Source organism: Sturnus vulgaris, chromosome 6 (assembly GCF_052056855.1).
Source record: "Sturnus vulgaris isolate bStuVul1 chromosome 6, bStuVul1.hap1, whole genome shotgun sequence".
NCBI classification, from domain to species: Eukaryota; Metazoa; Chordata; class Aves; order Passeriformes; family Sturnidae; genus Sturnus; species Sturnus vulgaris.
Window position 1 is genome coordinate 23,510,375 of NC_142248.1, and position 20,580 is coordinate 23,530,954.

At 34.7% G+C, this 20,580-nt stretch overlaps 1 protein-coding gene across 13 annotated transcripts in view; it reads right to left on the reverse strand.

The window, feature by feature from the left end:
- RALGAPA1 (Ral GTPase activating protein catalytic subunit alpha 1) overlaps positions 1–20,580 on the reverse strand; it is a 131,625-nt gene that overhangs the window by 62,715 nt on the left and 48,330 nt on the right. For 12 of the 13 annotated variants that reach the window (XM_014890813.2, XM_088167293.1, XM_014890768.2 and 9 more), the window contains 11 exons: positions 19,612–19,736; positions 17,298–17,514; positions 15,989–16,165; positions 12,578–12,730; positions 10,569–10,762; positions 10,348–10,446; positions 10,081–10,236; positions 8,515–8,643; positions 7,408–7,533; positions 6,447–6,505; positions 4,355–4,463 (listed from right to left, as the gene is read on the reverse strand). In XM_014890813.2, the coding sequence (XP_014746299.1) occupies positions 4,355–4,463; positions 6,447–6,505; positions 7,408–7,533; positions 8,515–8,643; positions 10,081–10,236; positions 10,348–10,446; positions 10,569–10,762; positions 12,578–12,730; positions 15,989–16,165; positions 17,298–17,514; positions 19,612–19,736 (1,544 nt within the window). The remainder of the gene's footprint in view (positions 1–4,354; positions 4,464–6,446; positions 6,506–7,407; positions 7,534–8,514; positions 8,644–10,080; positions 10,237–10,347; positions 10,447–10,568; positions 10,763–12,577; positions 12,731–15,988; positions 16,166–17,297; positions 17,515–19,611; positions 19,737–20,580) is intronic. The other variant, XM_088167294.1, reaches the window with a different exon arrangement.

Consider the following 20,580-nt stretch of genomic DNA (forward strand, 5'->3'; position numbering starts at 1 on the left):
GAAATTAAAACTAAGGGATGTGTTTCCCTAAATTGTTAATGCACAAGACATGTAATTGAGTTTTCTACCTTCACTGCACTTGCTTTAAGTTGTGCAGCAAATGACAAGGACAAAGTTAATATTACAAGTGAATTCCTGCATTATTAAGAAAGTAGTTTACTTATTTCAATCTCACTGTATTCAGCAGTGAAGCTGTCACAGGTATGTGCTGCAAGATGGCTCTCTACTTCTGAACTCAGAAAAGGGCAATTATGCTGTAAAAATATTTAGATGTAATTTCCTGGCGTCATAGGCTTTTTTTCTGACTCAGACCAGTTCTATTAACCCTTCAGGGAGGGATGCATGTCACAAAACTTAAGAAACCCAAAGCTTTAAGAAAGCTGAAATGCCCAAGCAATGAAGCCTGAGCAGAAAATAAAAATTTTAGAATAAAATTGTTGAAAGGCAAAAACTTAAACTGAAAATACACAGGAAGAAGACTGTTCTGGGTCAGCGCTTCTTATAAGGTAGAGCTATAAATTTTTATATTTAAAGTCTTGAAAGGAAATGGTACAAGCATAAGAAAAAGTCTGGAGTAGGAAGTTTTAATTACCTTTTTTTGTGGTATCTTTTTGTGGTATCAAAAAGAAAGACTATGAATGGCTCTTGCCAGTTATCCAGGGAAATGGAAACGGGAGTACACAATGGGTAGTTAATTCTTGTTCTGACTTTCCCTGTTTCTCAGTGGATTCAGTTTTATGTTACTCTTGGCTTTTAGCTCAAAACAGTAAACATCTCACATCTCCAAATCTTCACAGACTTTATGACAAGACTATCATTAGTTTTTCATCCCTCATGAGACAGCCTCTCTCCATGCTATGAAAGTACTTTGTAAGAGCACAGTAATCAGGGTACAAATTCTAATGCTCAAGCTTGAGTGGCAACCAAAAAAAAACAAAAACAAAAATCTGAAAACATGACAATTTGATTACAGAACGTGAGATCAAATCCAGATTGCTCAAAACATGCTAACAAGCTGCAGGAAACCCCCAAAATCACTGGAGAAGAAAAATGGGTGGACAAACTGGGGTAGCTTAATACAGAGCATCCAGATCACCGAAAATAAGAAAAAATTACCTGAGAAAAAGACCTGGAGACTTTTCAGAGTCACTGAATAATTGGACATTCATTACTTAAATATAGAAAGCATTTCTTACATTTTTAATGGCTCTTTTTCTAAAGAGGCTTTAAAATGAAGATGAATGAATGAGTAATTTTTAAGGCTTGTTTACACAAATCAGTTAACCTCTTTTTTCCTCTGGTTGAAGAGAATTTATTTTTTAAAATTTATTAAAGGAACAAAAGTAAGTGGAGACATAAATTTCACATAAAGGATAAAGTGTATAAAGTAATTAATATGAATAAATTAAAAATATAATCTTGCACACTTTAATTTTATTTTATTCATGGGAAAAGCATCGGGGAGGAAGTTTTATTCAAGAATACGGGAGCTGGCTGAAATAGATAAAATCCCTCATATGCTTTAAAATGCTGTCCTGGCATGGTCAATATATCACATTTCAAAAGAATGCTGTCATAGGGTAGAGTTAATTTCCTCTCAATAGTTGTTGCAGTGCTTGTGTTTTGGATTCAGAATGAGAATGGTGTTGATAACACAATGATGTTTTGTTTTTAGCTAAATTCTGTTTATCAGAAGTCAAGGATTTTTTTCTTCTTGTCTCATGTTGTGCCTGTGAGAAGGTGAGCAAAAGAAACTGGGTGGGAGCATGGCTGGGATGGACAACCCAAACTAACCAAAGGGATGTTCCACACCACAGGACATCATGCCCAGTAAATAAACTGGGGGTGTTATCCGGCAAGGGAGTCAGTCTGGGTTAGGAAAAGAATATCAGTCAGCAGGTGGTTAGCAAATATATTGTGCATCACTTGTGTTATTTTCCTTTCTCTTTTTATTATCATGTACCATTACTATGCTGTTTTACTTTGCTTTTGATTATTAAACTGTTCTCATCTCAACATACAAGTTTTGCCTTGATTGTCCTCGCCATTCCATTGCAGTGAGTGGGAAGAAAGGAGATTGAGCGAGTAGCTGCATGGTGCTTAACAACAAATGCTCAGGTACCTTAGAACAGTTAGGAGAGCTGTGGGTTCTGGAAGGACATTTTCCTGAACTCAAGTAGCCTCACTGACTATGTGTCAGATAATGAAACAATTCACCCCTTTCAAGTCAGTCATTTGACTCTGACTTCTTTTACAAGAACCTTCAGAGGTGGCAAGGAAACATCTGTATGATGCCATAAACATTCCACCTGCCATTCTTTGTTTCTGGAAAATGTCCTATGTTATAAAGCATAAGAATTCACCACTTTTATATTTAGTAGTGTAAATCATGGACATAATTTTTGAGAAGTTACTAGATGGGAAGAAAAAAAAGATGCCAATGAACTGGCACTTTGCCTGTTTACCAATTCTCAGGGCTTTTCTTGGAAAGGTACTCTTACCATAAGGTTAATCTTTGTAAGGGTCCATTCTTTCTGGATGTTAAATTAGGTAGTTAACCCTGTCCACATTTGAAAATAACTCTTGTTTAGCACTCATTCAACTAAGTCTGTACAACACAATTTTGTGATGTATCTGCAGCATTTTTGAGAGAACTGAATAAAATTATAGGTCTCGATGGCTGGTTAGAATCCTTTGTACTCAAGCTCCAGCAGAGATTAATGTAGACAGAGCAGTGTTGCCACACAGCTGAGAGAAGCTATATCCAAAGCGAGCTGCTGAACTACAGCTCTGAATGTGCTTCTGGTATTTCGAAAATAAGCATGTAATTGCTGCTAGCATTTCTATTCAATGTTATTTGTTCAATTGAACTTATCAGTAAGTTGGACTAGGCCTACAGCTCCCTACCCATTCATTTCTCCTGAAAATAAGAAAATAATCCATTCTGGGAGTTAAAACCTCTGACTACTTGGTAGCCAGGAGATTGCTTAGGTAACAAATTAGAGCTAATTTATTTCTCCCATGACACATTAATGAACTTTTCATTTCATTATTAAACTCAATTGTGAATGTATATCATTGCTCAGAACTGGACTGAAAAAAAACCAATATGCACCGAATGGTTTTGCCAACACAAAGCAAAGCAAAGTAAAAATACAAAGATCTTTGTTTTCTCATGCAAAAAGTAATTTATGTTTAATATAAATGAGATACAAATAATTGGTTTAATAAATACGTCACAGAAAAAGAACATAAATCACTATGAATTTCAGGAGGAAAAATAGTTCAAATATTGATAAATTGAAGCAGCAAGATAAAAACAACATTTGCCTTATACTAAACTTGCACAGGAACTTGATAAAATGCAAAGGTTACGCGTTATTAAAAACCAAAGGGAAAACCCTGGAAGATGGTATTAGTGGAGCTGCAAAGAATGAATGTGATTTTGCAAAACAGGAAATTGCAATTTAGAGTCTAATACTAAAAGCCCTGCAGCTACCTTATACAGAGACTCAAATCCTGTTTCACAGAATGTGAGCTGGTGATCTGCTATCTTTCAGATTCCCATTTCTTAAAAGACAAAAATAATCTCCAACATCCGACAGAAGTTATATGTAACAGGTGTACACTCCAATTTTTATTAATCTATATAGACAGAAAGACTAGATTAGTCATAGAATTTTGATGCAAACAAAAAGCATGTAGAAAGGTTCTGAAGACAAACTGGAAAACATTTAAAAAGTTGAAGTTATTGCTCACAAACATGCAAATTTGAAAACTGCTTAAAAAAGATGTTTTTACTAATATTCTAATTATTCTATAAAATAAGAACAAACGCAAAAAGATTTAAAATAGTCGGAAAACAAAAACACTCATCAAGGAAAAAAAGCCAAAAATATGCAGCTCCTAGAATAAGAATAGAAAAGGACCCTACCACAGCAAATTAAACATTCCCAGTGTTTTCATGCATACAATATAAGTACTCTGCATTTCTCACTAAATATCTAGCCCGGGCTAAGAAGCAATATTGCATAATTCAATGACTCAAACTCAGAAGTGAGCACGCACAGAATGTTATGGGAATACCGTGGTAGGTTAGAGTGCCTAGTGATATATATTAAAATAAAGATCCACTGTCTTATCCCTCAGCACACCATTCTCTCCAAACTTAAAGAAGGGTAAAGAACTTTTAACATTTTTGAGAGATCCACTCATTAAATTGAGTTCTCTCTTTTGTAAGGGATGGCAAATGAGACTGCGAAGTAAGGATGCTAAAATGTCATTATGACTTTGAAAATGCAAAGTATCTTTACACATACAGGCAATATACACTGTAAAAATTTAATTCTCTCACCTTTAAAGAAACACAGATCACATTCAATGCTTCCTTGATCTGAGGATGATGTGATTCATGGACTAGCTCCTCACAGATCCAAATACCAAGGCTGCAAAGAGCAACACATCTGTAAAACAATGTTAAAAGACAATGTTGAAGTTCTTGAGAAACATTCTACAGGAATGTATAATTTTTATGATTCATTATGTTTTACTAAAGACATATAACAACAAATATGTTTTTAATGTTTCCAAAACAACTACACAAAAACCTTTTAGCACTGTAACTTATTTAAAAATGAGCAAGAAATCCAAAGTATGCTAGTGAAGGCAGAGGAAAGGGCAGAGGAAGCACTCATCTGAGCAACTGAAAAATCCAAAAGACATCAAGAACTCCTGCATTTCTGTGTTTGATTAAAAATATGACCTGAAATCAATGTATGGGAAATTCTTATATCTTCTTAAGACAAAGCAAGAACTGGGGAGGGAGCTTCTTCCTTCCCAACACAAGAGGCTGCTCATATTTAGAGCTTCTGAGACACAGAAATCAGAGAGGAATATTACTCTCTCATAGACATTCACATTGTTTTAGAAGGACAATAAACAAGGATGAATAAAGAAGGGGTAAATGAACCCTAAAGACAGTATACATACTGTGATTAGTACATCAACTTTTGTTGCTTCTTCAGTTAAAATCAGGAAATAGAAAAGAAGTGCAAAAGTAAAGAGTATTTAGATACATGTGTTCAAATCAACAGATGGATGAAATTTGTTCAGAAATGTTAAGGAGCTAGCTTAAGCAGTCTCTGAGCCATTAGTTATTTTCTTCACGAACACAGTCTACAAATATTTTGGAAACAACTTCAGAATTCAAAATCCTGGATAAAATGGGGCAGCAATCAAAAATCGACAAGAAATCTGGTCATGTGACCTGCAATGCATTACATCTGGGAAGGAAAAATAGTAGGCTAGAATAAAAACAAAAGTGGGTATGAAGCCTATGCTGTAGAAAAATGATTTTAAGGCTACATAGAATCATGAAAATGCTTACAGACAGCAAAAATACAAGACTTAATTGTACATTCTAGTGTAAAACCACCCTACTTTTTACATTGTCACTGAAAGAAAAACTGCAAAATGCTTTTAGAAAGCATTTTTAGAAAGCAGTTTTCTAACATAAGAAATTAAATTAATGTGATCCCAGGATATTCCCTTCTTTTCCTGTGTGGAGAAATATTATCAGCTCGAGTGAAGAAAGAGGTAAGTGGGCTGATGGAAACTGCTCTTGGTTTTCCAACAAAATACTTAAAGGTTCAATAAGCTGATCTTTCCAGGTTTTAAGTTTTTCAGGTAGGTAGTTATAGTATTTTTAAGTGACAATATATTAGTTGGACATATATATTCACTCTTTCCAAATATGCAAGGCACACAAATGCACTCTTCCTTGGTAGACATTAGAGATTTGTGTTCCAATCCCATACACAGGACTCTGTAACTGAAGGCTTCAGAAGACGGGTACAGAGGAACAAAATGCAATGCAAATTAAGAAACAGAAGAGAAAACTGGTAACTATCCTGTCAGAAGTTGTTTATTTGATGAAGATGCTTAGGTTTAAGCATCAGAGCAACCATTCCTAGTTTAAATCCTTGCTCATTTTTTTCTGCTTTTTGTCCCTACCACAAGAAGGGCTCATGTACACTGGATTGTTTCTGTTATTCAAATTAAATCATGTGATCTAATAAAAAATAACTATCCCTCCCTCATAAATAATCTTGTCCTAACCAAAGTAAAAAATGCCTCTCTAGTCCAGAAAATCCCTGAGCTGAACACCAGGGTAGGTTGGGAAAGCTTATTCTCTTACCCTTATTTACAGCCTTTCCTATCAGCCACTATCATAGAAAGAATACTGGACTAGACCAGCCCAATTTGTTAATTTAATATCTCTATTACAATTTCAAATTCACATCATGGACCATAGTTCTGACAGCAGTGAAGAAAACCATTAATAAAATGGAACAAATTTTACTTTAAGCTCTTTAATATATTCACCTCAAAACAGTTTAAAAAAGAAAATAATCTATTCATGCAGAAGCTCTTTTAATATGACCTACCGTGCAGGACCAGATGGCTCCTCTCTTGCTGAACTTAACACAGTTTTTATTATGAGCTCCTAAAAGGAAGAGGAAATTCTCACTGATTTACACATAACTCCATCACAGAAAGCATCAAAATATCATTATAGAGCACACAGGCATATTGCTTAGCTGAGTCTATGTTGTGGTCAGATGAATTATTTGCTTACCACTACTCCAAGTATCTAGCCTGTCCCAGACACTCATTACTGTGCCACCCCAAGAATATCCTACATGTTACTTACTGTCCTAATTTCTGCTGATGAGCTATTTATCCAAATCTTTTCAAAACATTTCCATAAAAAATCAAAGGTAAAAAAAGAAACTGTAAAGGACTCCCTGAAGCTATCTTCAGTGCTAAAGGGTATGACAGAAAGAATCTTTTACTCTGAGGTTTAAACAAGCATTTAAAAAAAATTTAATTGATCTAAAAAGTATTTTCAACTAGTTACAGAGTAAGTGCCTACAGTGCCTTAAGAATGCTGTCAAGAAGAATTCAACTACAGTGAAATGTCCCTAAAGCTGTAGGCTGCCTTAATATAATTCAAGTAAGCAGCCATTCTCAATAGAAATGAGAAGGAATTCAAAATCAGTCTCCAAAGGGGAGCAAGGTATAAAGTAGCTCTCAAGTCATCATTTCTCCCTAAACTGAAACAGTTTAGAAAAGTTAAGGGGAGCCTTTCTTAGACTAATTGAGCTCTGTGCAGTTTCAGTATATTGTCACACTACCTAACTCTGTGTTATGATAGACAAGGTAATGACTCCATTAATATTTGCCTTTTGAAGAAAGAACATACTGCTGTGCAGGTGATCTTATGATCTATTTGAAATTACTCTTGAAAATTTTAGGATCTTAAAATCTTACTATTTTCTGCAAAAGCACAATATTAAACACATATTTGGTAACAGAATACTAGCCAAATATTCTTAAAATTCCTACCTTAACATCTGTAAACTGAGACACAGCAATGTCAGGAATATTTGGGTGAAGAGCTGGTAGTTCACAATATAAATTGGGAAAACAGACTAGAGATCCTAAAAGAACCTGTGCTTCAACTCTTGGTGCCTGAAAAAAAAAAGTTGGGGAGAAATATATATTCTTACTGCAATTGGGAAGCTGACATTCCTAGGTGCCTTAAAAGAGAATGATGGCTGAAATTGTATACAGCTTTTTCCTTTCTCCTGGAAATTCCAAGCCCCTGCAGAGCTGAGTAAACAGAGACCACAGCTCCCTGGATTGTTACTCCTGCACACCCCGCTCTCATTTTCTAAGACAGTCAAAAGGAGGCAGAAGAATTGTTACAACTACAGACAAATAACTGAGCTGCGAACTGGGATCAGGTCTTAGGTTCAGCTAATTGACCAGGATATGGAAAACTACTAAATGTGACACGAGGCATTGCTGAACAGGAAAGTCTACAGTGTAAGAACCTGACAGACGCTTCAGACAGTACCTTGAGGAAGTCTGGATTTCATAACTGGTTAGAGAGGGATTGATGGGATTGAAAAAGTCAAAATTCAGACAATTGGAGGAGACTGTGAGGGATTGATAGAGTACAATATGCACAGCCAACAGCACCGAGGTAATCACATCTGTATTACTATATAAGGCTGAACTTTCCTGAGTAACAAAATCAGAAATGTGAAAAAAATCCAAATAGTGCAAACACTAGTACATTTGAGTTCTCAAGCCTGATCATAGAAGTCATTCTATAGCAGAGAAATAGAGGAATAAGTATATTTTTTAAATTAAATCATAGTCAAAATGGACATTTACTTTAAAACATCTTCAAACACAGAAAAACGGTAGTCACAATTTTTGTAACTCTAAATTAGATTCTCTGTTTCAACAGTAATTTTTGCATTCTTCACATATTTTCTGGAGGCATGTGTAGTGCTCTAGAACAAATCACTAACATTATCTGTATTTGATAACCACTACATTGAATTCTGGGATCAATTTAACACCCTAGTCAAGGAAAACTATACTGCTCAGTATTCTCTCAAATTCTTCCTCACCCATAAATGAGAACTGATGAATACTTACATTGAGGAAAGAAGAAGCAGCCACTCTTCCTGCTGCTACAATGAAATCCATAATAAGCATGGTAGCACCAGGCAAACCAAGTGAAAAGAACTGAGGAGAGCAGTGCTTGATGATTGTATTGACAATATCCTCGCAGAAGGAAAAGGGAAAAAAAGGAAGAGTATCAACACGAATCAAGATGAAAAATTAATGAAAAAGGCAGGTATTTATCAAAGGTAGAAAGTAAAAACACGAGAAAGAAAACTCATTGCGGCCAGTAAAACACTCATTAGTGACAGAAGAATAGCACAAAAAGAGAAATTCCTTAAGTATACTCATATTAATGTAAGTAAACTTGGTATACTTTATAGATCAATTTAAGCTTGGACAATAGTTCATATATTAATTTATAGTCAGCTTTTAAGAGTTCTGTAACTGATTAACCATTCATTTGGATAGGTACAGAAGAGATATAGTAAGATAATCAGTAAGATACCTTAACAAGTGCTTAACCCTCTCCAGCAAGTATTGCCTGACTATAACTTTAAAAAAAGTATCAGCCTCTTACATATACCCATACGGAACCAAAATTTAAAGAAAGATAATAAAGTGTTTAGTAACATTTCTGGTATGTAGTTAATCAGCACAGCATATTATGTTCTTGCAGACTTAATGAGGCACTTTCAAAAATCATTGTACATGATGAAATTTTTCCAAACTACTTCAAAAAGTATAAAATGCTTTATTGTAAAAAAAGTCCCAAGTCTACACACAGGCACCCCTGCTCCTTTTCTCCTTTGAAGAATTCTCCACTAGTAGTAACATCCAAGTACACAGCAATGTCACAGGAGGATCTTCAATCCAGGCAAGAAAAGCAGCATTAATGGGTGTCAGAGGACAGAAACTGGAGATCTGTCCTATCCATAGTCATCTGTGGAATAATTTTGGAACAATTCTATTCTTCCCAGTTAAAAAAAACTGGGTTGTTTGAACCTTTGATCTCCCCATGCCTATAATCATTCCTCAAAAAAGTTCACAAACCCAACTTTTTTACACTTCTGCAAACCTTTGAAAAGTATTTAAGCCATACAATATTTTCAGACTTCTTAACATCAAAACCTATGAAAAAGGTCTACTCCCACTGATTAGATACGCTCAGTACATCTCAATTTGCTGGTTCCTATACTTGCTGTAGAAACAAAGTCCTCCAATGTAGTGAGCACAATTTACTAGCTAAACTGTTGCATCAGGGAGCAAGTAAGAAGAACAGTAGACTTTAGAGAGATCTGCTTCCTTCTCTTTCTTGCATACTTCAATCTGTAACATACAATCAATAAAAAATGAGAGAGTACCTTTTCTGCCCTCATATTTGCTTGAAATGGACTACAAAAAAAGCGTTTCTGAATAAAACCAAGAATTTAAGGATCATTTATCAAAGTTTTCTTTTTAGAAAAACAATCAGTCACAGCACAAATTTAAAAAACAAAGTTAAATTACTCAGATGAATATACATTGAGTATTTTTGAGAAGAAAATTTTATTTTCAGTCATAACATTTATATTATCTTGAATTTCATAATTAACTTACTTGATCAACATGAAGAAGTCCACAGTGCATTATATTGTAGAAATGAGTTAAAAAATCTCTGTTTGGAGAAACATCTTGTCTTCGTTTCATTGTCTTACAAATAAGCTTATAAGCATGTAGCTTTCCTTGTTTGTATTTATCGGTCAGCATTGTTGCCTACAGTTTTAGAACAATATTTATTATTCATAAATAAAAAAAATACATTAAACACTCTTCTACACTTAGTTAACTTTTATTTCTATTTCACAGTTTAGTGCTCAAATTTACCTTGAAAAGCCATGGTGTTAGAATTCTCAGTGGTGGAATTAAAACTGGGGGAGATGGTGAAGTTAGGTTATCTGTTGAAATACCAAGATTGTCTCTTATCTGTGATTATTAAAAACAAAACAGAAAGAATTATTTAAGGGAAATATATACAGCCATGATTTTTTCTTTTTGAAAATCCTGCCCAAACAGGTCAGGTTGGAGAAAAGGTTCAATTCTTTTACCTTGGCCAGATTTTGCCACAGTTCACACAGATAGTCAAAAACCTGGGCATGAATCTCTGGATCCATGATGCTGTTGACATCTCCCAGAATTCCTAGCATCCTCCTCCACATCACAGTAGCAACATCTGCGTGCCATCCTGTAAGTGTTCCCCCAGCCATCACACTGCAACATTCTGAGGGGAATTCACTAGTTTCTGTAACGGAAGGAAAGAAGTATAGTGAGATCTACCTCTCCAGAAAAGGAAAAGTCCTGATACAACTATTAAATACACACTCCTGTTAAAACTGAATGATTGGGCTTTCAGAATAAGCTATTTGTTACCCATTCAGCCACCTCAACACTGTATGTGTTAAGCTTTGTCTATATAAACTCTGTAGAAGAAGAATTGTCCTGTTTCTTATATTCTTTAGTAACATTTAAGGTCATTGCTGGAGGTCTAATACATATCGGATTAACCTAGTAAGGCCACTCCTTTTGTAACTATTTTCCTACATTCTTTGAATTCAATGAATGTCCAGAACTCCACTTGGCTGCTTTCAAGCAAAATTATTTTTCAACTTTACATTTTTCCTAATGCAACATAAAGACTATTTTTCTTAGAATTTAATAGGAAAGCATGTCATTGCAAGTCGAAGAGAAAAGTGTGAGTAAACTTGTCTCTCGCTCTTGTCCTTTAAACAGTAAATTTGTATGAGTGGAGAGGCAATATTCAGTAACTTAGCACCACAATCCTAACACCCACCTAGCTCTTCCCACACACCAGCACTATACGAATAAACATTCTTTTTTAGGTGGAAGATGATTAATCTAGACTGTCCATATAAAGAAACCTTCAATAGATTAAGATGGCTCAAGTCTACTCAGGTCATGCTTATCTAGCTAAACAGCCACAAAAAACTAGATAATGAGCCAGTTTGAGAGCAGCAGGCATTCAGAATCTTCTTTCCACCCCCTCAGGTGTATAATTGGCTGGTATCTTCTGAAAATCTTGCAGCTCCCACAGGCATACCAAACCAAAATTAAATCTGAATTCAGCCTAACCACATAGCCTCTTCTTTTGAACTTCTGGGCCACTGTGATAAACTACTGGTTTCTAGGCTGTAGATTTTAAAGTACAAACCAAAACGATCTTTCATTTTGTCCATCAGTAGGCTACTTAAAGAAATAAAGTCTCAAATACATAGCAGACACTCTTTTGTTTCCATGAGACAAAATGCAGGAGAAATGTTCACATTGTATTTACAAAGAAAATGTATCTTAGAATTCGATAGCTAAGATGGTTGACTGTCTTAGCCAACAGTAATTACCAACTGGGCTTAAATATGAAAGGGAAATAAACCAAACTTGCAAGGAGAAACTATAAGATTATGAAATTATGAAATTATCTTATTATTTGTACATCAATGATGAAACAGTCCATGGCAGGACCACATGCTAGATTAAGCTGCCACAATTCTAAGCAACTAGAAGAACAATTATAAATATGTGGACTATCAATCCACTGTTAAAAATTCCAATGAAATTCAGGTTAAAATGCAAAAGGTTTTTGTTTGCTTTTAAAAGTAATCACTGTAATTAAATATTTTTTCAAGTGCAGACGAAATAACCTTGTACAGGATTGTTTACAATTCATGTGATACTAGCTACTTCACTACATTGCAAAAGAAAGAGAGAAAGAAAGGGAGAAAGAAAAGAGAGAAAGAAAGAAAGAAAGAAAGAAAGAAAGAAAGAAAGAAAGAAAGAAAGAAAGAAAGAAAGAAAGAAAGAAAGAAAGAAAGAAAGAAAGAAAGAAAGAAAGAAAGAAAGAAAGAAAGAAAGAAAGAAAGAAAGAAAGAAAGAAAGAAAGAAAGAAAGAGAAAACAAGAGAAAGAGACAGACAGAGACAGAAAGACAAAGAGAGACAGAGAGAGAGAAAGAGAGACAGAAAGACAGAAAGACAGAAAGAGACAGAAAGACAGAAAAAGAGATAGAAAAAGAACAGGTTTGTATTTTCTATTCCAGATATTGCCTAGGTCATCTGGCGTCTGTAAAACAGAGTGGTGGAGCTTCTCATCCAGCTGCAGATCCTTCTGCTCAATATGATCTGCATGAAGAGTGGCAGGAGAGGGTGTCTGTGATCGGGATCCAAGAGCAGATTGGATTGGAGAAGCACTTTCAGAGCCTGCAAATGTAATTTTTAACAGTTACCTTAAAAGCCTTTTCTATTTTCTTGAGCTATTGAAATGTTCTCTAAATAGAGCATTAACAGAAAACTGAGCTGCTTTCATGTATCAAATTGGGCCAAGAAAAGATACAAAACAGTAAGCAGATCTCCCTGTGGGTGGTGGTCTAAAAGAAAACGAAGTGCATGCAGAAAAGCTGAAAGATGAACATCAAAATCAGACAGGTAAGTGGACTAGCAGACCTCTATTTTAGGTCCAAATAATTCTGAATGTGTCTGTTTTGCAGTACTATCAGTGTTTTGAACCAGCCAAATTTCTCATCACATTCCCTCACCTAAATTTTTCTCTAGCAAAATGTTTAAGCAAAATCTTCCTGGAACAAATGCTTTTCCAGGATTATAGATGCATGCAAGTTAATATATAAATAAAACCTCAAACCAGTAATTGATAATCTTTGGTGTTTATCTACTGATTGAGCTAAGAAAATCCATATGATGGGAAAGTTCTGTATAGTTAGAGGGGTGTTATTTCCTTTAAAACAGGAAATCAGAAGTGTCTGAACGACAGTGCTACAAAGGCATTTTTCTGTGATAGTCTCTGACTGGGCAATTATGTGGTCTCTACCGTGTGATCTGTGGAGAGGGAGTAAGTAGCCGTATTTACTTCTTCTGTAGTATCTTATATTTCACTTCCTGAATTTGTCTAATTTACAAATGGCTGAGTTTAGCCAGAACAGTCACATGGCAGACAAAAAGAGAATAAATACTCCCCACAGACTTTTCCACACATCATGTTAAAATGGAAGAATTCCTATTAATTTTAGTTCTTAGATAAATGTAACAGGGACACAGAAACATTATGTGTAAAGTTCAGTATTAGTGATAAAGTGAACTTTAGGGACAGCAATTGAAAAGTGCGTCTTTTAAACAGTAATTTTCCCAAATCATTGTGAGAATCATTGAAGAACATTTCTCATTTGAGAGAAGTGTCCTTTCTTATAAAGAGAACAAATTGTTTAAATAACTTGACAGAAAATGTTATTACCGTTATCAGAATAGAAATTGCAGTAAACTATCTTTATTACATTGTTAAACTGCAAAGGTCTTTATCTCCTTTAAATGGCTAAGACAATGAAGCTTGAACTATCCATTTAAATCAACACCTCTATGCAGGATAGAGAGACACTATAGCTTCACACACAGACTGTTATTTCATGTGACTAGGTAACAATCCTTTCTTGCTACTGACCACTAGGTTTTCCACACGCTTACAGAGCTAAACGAAAATACACCTTTCAAAGATGTTAAAAGAAGTATTTCCTTACTTCATTTCCATTCTGCTCATTAGTGAACAGATGAAAGTAGTTCCAAAAAAGCAGCAAGAAAGAGTGATGGGGAGGAGAGAAAGAGAGTGGGATAGAGAGGGAAAGAAAGTGAATAAGATGGAAAGAAAGAGCAGACAGGGAAGGCAGGGAGCAGAGGAAGGACGGAAAGAAATCTTCATATGATGGAAGAGAATGGACAGAAACAATTATGGAGAATTTGCAGAACTACAGGAGTCTGTCATTAAAAGATACTCCAGCATATGTGGATCTGATTTAGACTGAGACTCCCACAGGTACAACATATTCTAGGACTAGTAAACAGCAGTCAATAGTCAACTTTATGATTTACATAGAATATGATGTAATGCCCATATACCAGAAAGAAATTATCCTTCCAAAACCCTTCAGATTTAGAGAGTCGTTTTCTGCTCAGCAGAATCACTGGAAACTTATTTATTATGAATATGTTTTGAGGTTGAGTTTCTGCATTGATTTGCTGGCATCTAACATAGTGAAATTCACATTGCAGCTTCCATCATGAAAGTCTGCATACATGCAATATTCACTAGATAGCTGCCTATCTTTCATAAAACATCAAATAAAATAACATCCTTCTGTTTTCTTATATGTCAGTTTAGCAAAAATGAGACAATGGGCTCCAACATTGTTGGGCGCACGGAACAGTCAGAGACAGACAAAGCAATTGCACAAGTATTCTTTCCTCAGGAAACCCAGCTAAATGCATGTGACACACAAGAGCTGTCTCTCTAAAACCGTGGTTCAAGCAAGAAGAGAACCACAGAATCGCTCAATGTACAGCTCAGTCACTAATTGCAATCTTACCAATTCAATTATAGTGTACACTTAGACAAAAATACCAAACAGCAATGAAGTTATTAACATATAAAAACATACAAACAAACAGAAGAAGAACAGATCTACAGCAGGAACATTCAACAAGCACATAGCAAAGAGAAAAATGAAGAGAACACAAGTCAAGTTGAACATTGTGGAACAAGCTGAACAACAATGTCCATGAAAGCTAATACCATGGCTCCTTCAGCAGAAGGACACTTTTAAAAAATGAAAATTATAGCAGAGGAAGTAAAGATGTCTTTCCATATCTCTGAAAATGCAGAGTTTGATTTCTAACTGAGAACAAGACACAGTATGTAGGTATAAGCTTTCACAGATATATAGATACTTGTTGCAACTTGTTACTTGTTACAACTAAGGTTGTAACAGGAATGGTAGTGTATAACAGCTATGGAACAAGGAGTATGAAAATGACTGTGGACATCTTTACTTCTCCTGTACAAAACCTGGCAAGAGACCATTCTTTCAGATCATCCTCAGAGAAGCATTCTCTCAGACAGAGGCCCATTCAATTTTTGTTAACTGCATCACTTTTCAGTTACACAAATGGAAAGTGACCTTCCATGACCAAATAACTAACATTTTGCAGAATAAAACTTCTCAGTTACATAACAATCAGTATAAAGATACACTAAGATCAATGCATACAAAAGAATCACAAGATGCTTCAGTGTGATACACTGGTTTGAACGAGCACTATGAAAACCTTCCAAAGCAAAAACATTTCATGAAAATTAATTATTTAACTACCAGTAATAGAAGAACATTTAGAAGAGATCTAGCATACATTATGTGGTAAGAGTGTCTCCTTGGTAATTATACAGATTTTCTCATGAAAGGTTTAAAATACATTTAGGACGATGGATAACTAAGTCAGACAAAGGTTTTCCACTTAGGTTATTTCACATATTACTTTTCAATAGCAATTAAAAATAATTGAAATAAGGGAATCATCTTAAACAGAATATAGATTATTGGCAGAAGCTGGAAGTTGCATTCTTCAGGATGGGTGGAAAATTTCTAAAATAAATACTTTTTTTCTTTAAATATACTTTACCAGTAATAGTTGCAGCCTCAGCAGACAATGGCTGCTGATTGAGACTACTTGTTTCTGAATCTATGTGGAGTGTAGTTAGACTGGCCACTTCTTGTTCCTCGGCACTTTGTTGCTGGCCTGAAATTGCATCAATGTCAGTAGAAGCTGGAGTCCCTGCCTCAGTGCCAAAGCTGAAATCTGTATGAGGAAAGCATTGTATTAACTCACAACATATAAATATTACTAATATGAAAAAAAATTCAAAAGTCCAAGACCTCCAAACTAAACAGAAACCTTGAATGTGCATCTTCTATGCTACTAGAACGCTGTTGCAAAATTTAAATAAAATACAACAGTACAAAGTATTATTATATATTATGAATATTCACTTTCCTGTTGTAAACCCATGACTTGATGACTGCAGAAGACATTCTGGTTGCATGTCTGCATTCTGCTTAGCTGCTGTAAGTGCATCTACATCTGAATAATACAAAAATAATGGAATCATACATTAAGGAATTTATTTGTAAAATTTACAAGCTGGAAGGAATATTCAAGCTTGTTGAAAAAGTACTAACTTCAAACTAAAAATATTACAGCAAATGATACCTTAACAAATGTTATCCTCAACTAACGAAAAAAATGTCAGGCTGAAATGTAGGTTTAAATGTCACAGCTTATTTGCATAATGGAGACATATATAAAAATTGTAATTTCTTCCAAAAATTCTACTATATAAATACTATTTTTATCTTATATGATGTCATAATTCATAGCAACCATAATGACCCCCTCTGTTAAGCAAGGGTGGGAATGGACAAATAAAATGAGTGAAAAGCATTGTATTATTTAACAAAGCACACTAATTTTACCATGATATTACACTTAGATCTTGATTAATCTATAGCTGCACAACGACCACTGTAAAAATATCAGAAGCCTTTCGTTAAGTGTTACTAATTACTTTCAAAAGAACTAAAATGAATAAGCTTTAATTTTTATATTTTGTGCAAATCAGATGGATACACCCCCACAGAGGAGAAAATATTGTCTTCTAACTTTTGTTCAGTTATGTTCTCCTCTTTGCACAGCAGTATTCCAGCGCTCTTTTGTTCTGGTATACTAAAATAAAAAATAGCCCCTTGCAAGAACTTTTCTTGATCCATAAACTTGCTAATGATTTCAATGAAAAATCAAAATAATCTATCTACAGAAAACTTCTGGCATACAACCTTATCCAGGGAAAAAACCAATATAACAACACACAAAAGAAAGGAAATTTGCAATACATTAATCAAAAATGGTACTACTTTTGGAAAAATGTACTTGCTTTCAAATTTGCGGCTCTCATACTGGAAGGCGCTGAAGGAGTCAGAGTGGCTGTCGGAGCTGATGAGGTCACTGCTGCCCGCGCTGGCAGGTGATGTCCACTCGGAAGGCACGCCTGGGTCATCCACAGGACGCATTTGGTTCTGCTTGTTCAATATATCAGGAAGGTCTTTAGGAACTTCCAGGCTGCCAGGGCTGCTTCCTCTTCTTGTCACATTCTAAATATTGAAGATACATAAATTATCTTACCATCTTGGATGGCTTATTTAGATAAAATGGAAAAAGCGATCCCACATTTGCTGAAGTCAGAATGTAACAAACAGTTCTTAAGCACCTAAGCCAGAAACTGTCATCATTCTAAATGCCGAGACTTTCCAAACCCTCAAATGAAGAATCCATGCAGTCACAGAATTTAATAAATACAAATTTTATTTGCACAGTGGATTTTTGGACACATATCGTAGAAGGTTAGGATTCAGAGTAGCATGGGCCACATGGCAGGTAAGATATGAGAAAAAAAGTACTTTAAAAGTATATTACATCTAAATAACTAAAGAAAACTTGTTAACCTTGGTTTCAGACACAATGTCCTATAGCCCGCCATATATAACCAAAAACTGAATTTATAGAAGAAGCAAATTAATTTACTAATTAATGCATTAATCTTCTTATGATTAAAAGACCATTTTGGTACTGGTTTGGAACACAAAAGGCCATACAAAATAGAAGTAAGTCATGCATATTTGCTCATGTACAAGTAAGGTGGTGGCCTATTTGATGTCTTTTTTTAAGGCATTTTTTCCCACAGATAGCAACGTTTGCTTGAGAGGGAAGAGATACCAAAGTAGAAAAGCTATTTTAGGAATAGCTTGAAATTTGTATGGATTATGAGACTAAAGATGTCTTCCTTTTACACTAGGCACAGTCAGTTCTGCATTCTTTTACTACTCTACTACTAATTTTAGGTTAACTCAGACTAATAAACTTTACATGATATGGTTTTAGCATTCAATAGATACAAAAATCTAAAAGTAATCTTAGTAAGTTGGTACTGCTTTAAGAAGGCGAGTCTTTTTGTGTGCTAATTAAAAAAATGAGTGGTAGTTTCAGAGTGTTTACTCAAACTTATCTCAGCTCTTTTCTACTACCTGAGGAAAGTATGAGTTCTCAAAAGAGAGAGTAATCCCTCCTTTCTCTCTTCTGGAACCAGCTGTGATGATTTCTGTTTCATTAATTTTCAGACTAAGTTAACCTTTTCCATAGACTACAAGTTAGCATTTCGTTGTGTAACTTAAGACTACTAACAAGAATACTTTGCTCCAACAATCAAGTTTCATAAACATGAGTTCAATATAAAAAAGTATACCTATGGACAAACTCTATAGATCCTCTTTTAACATTTCTAAAAGGTGATGACAAATATGCAATTTTTAAAATAACTTTAAAGAATCTTCTTTTGTCCCTTATTATCACCAACTCCTTACTGACAATTTTCTATAGCAGTATGTCTTACAGGAGCATGTCCTCAAAGGACCTTGAAAACTTCTAAGAAAAAGGAACTAAACAATTTTGAAACACTATCTTTAAATTGTTACCCATTCTGTTCTTAATTTGCAACTTTTTTTTGTATTTTCCCTTTTATTACTACTTAATAAGCACTTATCTCTTCAAATCAGTTGTCTCTTTCTGTAAGCACTCAACAGTAACCAGAAATTCTTAATTTAAAATTGATTAAATTTTTTTATTATTAATGCCATTCCAAACAACATTACACTTTTGGGACAGTGTAGGAAAAAAGCAAATGGAAAGTTGATTCAATTAGCAGAGCACTATTTACAAGAAATTATTCAACACTTGGAAATGAAACTAAAAAAAAGGAAAAAAAATATATATTTGAGTAGTTTTGTAGTCTGTTGCATTGACTATACCTGTAGAGAACAGTACTGTAGTACAGCATGTTACTCAATTACATACATGCTGAGGACTGCAAATTCACATTCGAACTAGCATTCTGAAAGTGTCTACGTACAGGTATCTTTGCAGGTGCAATTAAGGCTGTTTAACTCAGTGAGACTATTCATCTGACAGTAACTTCTGCATTGCTCCATGATGAAGATTTAATAGATATGAAAACACAAATGATACAAAACAGCAAGAATCTAAGCCAAAGGCAAGGAATAATTAAGCAACATTCTTAATTCTGGTTCACAAAAGCCAGAGAAATACTTTTTATTGAACTGATTTTTCATGTCATTGACAAGTTCACACATATATGGAGACTTAAGTATTGAAATGTAGCAAGTTTAAAGGCTTACCAGTGCATTACCACTGCGGAGTCTCTCAGCTATAAATTCATCCATGAGGTCAGGAACATTTGTATTGCTACTGCCAATATCACTATCAATAGGGTGCAGCTTTTGACTCATGTCCTCTCTATTAGCTAAAAGCAAATGAACAACCATTTATAGTAAAGAACGCATCAAGACATTTTCAAAACAATACGTAACAAATGAAAAATCCTGCTAATTAACAGAAATTTAAAAATCAAAATTGCCAAACATGCATTTTAAGAATGTCTCTCTTTTAAAGCAGATTCTATTTTCAGAATTAGTACGGCTTCTTCTTCCCACTAAGCAGGGGTTAGTTGATTTCCAATTCCACCTTTAAGAGCAGGAAGCTTATAGGTAAGCACTACTCAAAGTTGTTAATGCTTGCTTTAAGGATAAAGCACATATTCTTCCTCCATATCACAAGTAAGAAACAAATTCTAAAAAAATTATGTGATTCCTTCAGGCTCCTTCTTCATTGCATTCCTAATGAACAGCAATGTAATGGAAAAAGTAAACTAGGCTGTAATAGATACTAATGACAAATGGCAACGTAGCACTGTATACAGTTAGTATGAATAGTGCAAAGAAAATGTTACATAATAAAATTACATGCTAGTATATGGAATGAAAGTTCTAACTCTAGATGATCAATGGTCATGAAAAATTAATGAAGTTCACTGCTGTATTAGTGTTATATTTTTGATATAACTATACTGTTGTGTTCATATTTAGCTGTGGCTGTTACACCTGACTTTATGATATTAGCCTTTAAAGTCTTCAAGTTATTCCAGCTTATGTTCTCTTTATACAAATTTTTCCCTCAGCGTCATCTCTTATGAGACCACAGTGCAGTTTATTCTAACAACGAGGTTCTGTTAAATGTTGGATTTTAAATAACAGGTACTTCTAAAATTGGTGCTTCCTAGATATGTCTTTTTCAGAAATCTAATTTCT